Below are 3139 nucleotides of genomic sequence, written 5' to 3' on the forward strand. Positions count from 1 at the left end.
GAGAGAGAGAGAGAGAGAGAGAGAGAGAGAGAGAGAGAAAGAAAGAAAGAAAGAAAGAAAGAAAGAAAGAAAGAAAGAAAGAAAGAAAAAGAACAGAGGCTGAAGTGGGTGTTGGGGATGGCACTTACAGTTGGCTTCTCAGTAGGACAGGAATCTGTTTTTTTAAAAAAAAGAGTAGAAATGTCACCAAAGACAGTCTGACATCCCTCCACCACTTCCCATCTGTTAACAGATAGCACCCTGGGATCTCAGTGGGGCTGTGCCTTGCCCACTCCAGGGCTCAAGCCCTAGGCTGGCAGTAGACAATTTAAGGATTAGCCCCTGGCATGCCTGAAGCCAGCCTCTGAGGCAGGACTGAGTTGGGGCCTCTTTATCACAGCCTAGACTGCAACCCTTCTACAGGACACTCCTGTTCTGTCTGCCCCATTGCTCTTTGTACCACCAATCTGAGGGTTCTGGAGATGTCTGGGTCATAATTCTCAGAACACAACCCTTCTCTGCCCATCTCAGTCCCTGCCATTCACCCCAGTATCCTTCTGTCTTAAATAGAGACCAGATACCCACATCCATTATGACATTTAACCTTAGCTCACCAGCTCCCTGAGAAGGAGGAGGTAGCCACATAGTATCAAGTCCAACCTAACCCAAGCTATCCCAGGCCCATCGTGGACAATACTGTAGGGGGACAGAGCCATTCGTGACTCCCAAGGGGTCAGTTAGGGTCCCTGCGATGCCATCCAGGTTCATGCTGATAAGGCCAGCATGCCTGGTGAGCTGCTTCTAGAACATGCTTTCTAGCTTAGTAGCTTGACCCTGAATCCTAATTGATGTATGCACAGCAGATTAACCAATAGTGAACAAACCAAAATGTTATTCAAGCACTCTGCATCTTGGGATGAAGTCTTAGAGGTCTGGCAGGTAAATGGGCTAGAGTGGTGCTCAGTCTCAGATTAGCAAATATACCTTGCTTACAGAACTTGGCAACCACTGTCCCCAGCAGAAGCATTACTTCAGGAAGTCATGGCTTGTTCTCTTTAGGTGACTACTAACCACCCAGACCGAGCCATTGACACTTTAGGTACTCTCTGACTTGAGATCACAGAGAGTTTTGTTTGATGGGTGCATACACACATACACACACACACACACACACACACACACACACACACGTGTATGTATACATGTTTTATTACGTTACATGTGCGAGTGCTTTGCCTGCATGTGTGTTTGTGCACCATACGTATGTCTGGTACCATGGAAACGGAAAGAGGGTATTAGATACCCGGGAACTGGAGTTAACAACTGTGAGCCACCCTTTGGGTGCTAGGAATTGAATCCGACGGAGTCCTTTAGAAGAGCAGCCAACACTCCTAAGCTCTGAGACATCTCTTCAGCCCAGGATTTGCTCATTTTATTTGTTGGATTTTTGTCTTGTGAGACAGGGTTTAAGTGGTCATTTTAAAAGTTTTATCAGTGAAACTAAATCTTTATCCTTTGGAAACAACCTTGAGTTTTGCAATCAGCCAACCGACATGTAATGCCAAGACATTGTGGGAGCCTGGGGAAGACAAAAAAAAAAAAAAAAAAAAAAAAAAAAAAAAAAAAAGAAGTTCAAGGTCATCCTTAGCTACATAATGAATTTAGAGCCAGCCTGGGCTACATCAGATCTTGTCTCAAAAAACAAATTAATATGGGGTTGGAAAAATGACTCTGTGTTTGATGGCACTGGCTGCTCCTCCAGAGAACCAGGATTTGGTTCCCAGCACCCACACAGTGGCTCACAACCATTTGTAAGTCCAGTTCCTGGGGATTTGATGCCCTTTTCTTATTTCTACAGGCACTAGGCATGTACGTGGTGCACAGACATACATGCAAGAAATCACCCAAACACATGAAAAACAAAACAAAACAAATCAAAAAGTGTAAATCGAGAAAAAAAAAAAAGTAGCTGTTGTGAAAGCAAGCAAGCACGCCAGAAAAAGAGAGAGAGATAGAAAAGTGATGAAAGACTTCATCAATGGGGGGAAAAAAAGCAAAAAGTGTGTGACCACAGACAGGTGCCTCATCTTGAAGCTTGAACTCCCTCCCTCCCTCCCTCCCTCCCTCCCTCCCTCAGCTGTGCCCTATCATCACGTGTTCCTGGGAAACCAGACACAGGGCAGGTCTCAAGCACAAGCCTAAAGAGGACTCAGCACGTGTGTGTAGCCTCCCCAAAGCCCTGAACCCTAGCACACATGGAGCCTTCTGTAAGAGACCATGCATGTGCTCCCACCCCTGCCCCGCAAGGAGGCCGCTAGGGGACCAGGGCCCTGCACCAGCTCTGAACTCCCACAATGCAGATTATAATGGAACCACCGACTGTCCCTGACTTGTCAGATTGCCACTTCCTCTTTTACCAAAGATGTGGCAATAGTAACCATTCCTGAGAGTCAGAAGGACTCTGGGGCAACGTCTAGAAAGCAGGAAGAAAGGGGTCTAGCAAGCTGGAAGCAGCGCTCACACCTGGATTTCAAGGTCAGCGCAGGCTGCACAGTCGAAGCCGGAAGAGACAGCAGAAGAGGGAGCGCGAGTGCCTAGCGGATGGTAAATGCTCAATACGTATAGCTAACTTTGTAAGTGTGTGCTGCTGGTGTCTATGGTCCAGCTTGGCAGACAAGACTCCCAGAGGAAAGAAGAGAGCCTCCCTTCAGACTAGACTTCGTATCTCAAAGTGGCCCAAACCAAGCTGTTGTCTGCAATCCCTGCTGGAAAACCCCTGGGGCTGAGCCAGGAGCTGGAGGTTGCTGTGGGGTGGAGCCCTTTCTCTCTGGTTGAACCCTTCCGTGGGGGCCCCAGGCCAACACCCTGGGTACCTGGCTTCTTGACCAGTAACCCTGGGTGCCAGGGAAGAGGATAGCTCTGTGGTCCTTCTATGGCCCTAGCAGCCCGGAATCAAGAGACATGTAAGGAAAGTAGTCAAACAAAAGGACAGAGGATGGAAAGATGGCTCTACAGTTTAGAGCACTGACTGCTCTTCCAGAGGTCCTGAGTTCAGTTCCCAGCAACCACATGGTGACTCACAACCAACTGTAATGAGACCTGATGCACTCTTCTGGTGTGCCTCAAGACAGCAACAGTGTACTTATAAAAAAGAAAGAGA

At 47.7% G+C, this 3139-nt stretch overlaps 1 protein-coding gene across 1 annotated transcript in view; it reads right to left on the bottom strand.

The window, feature by feature from the left end:
• The window catches only part of Tnfrsf8 (TNF receptor superfamily member 8), a 49306-nt gene that overhangs the window by 9499 nt on the left and 36668 nt on the right, over window positions 1–3139 (bottom strand). The window contains exon 11 of the mRNA XM_021201089.2: window positions 129–154. Coding sequence (XP_021056748.1) covers window positions 129–154 — 26 coding nt within the window. The remainder of the gene's footprint in view (window positions 1–128; window positions 155–3139) is intronic.

Source organism: Mus pahari, chromosome 6 (genome assembly GCF_900095145.1).
Source record: "Mus pahari chromosome 6, PAHARI_EIJ_v1.1, whole genome shotgun sequence".
NCBI lineage: Eukaryota > Metazoa > Chordata > Mammalia > Rodentia > Muridae > Mus > Mus pahari.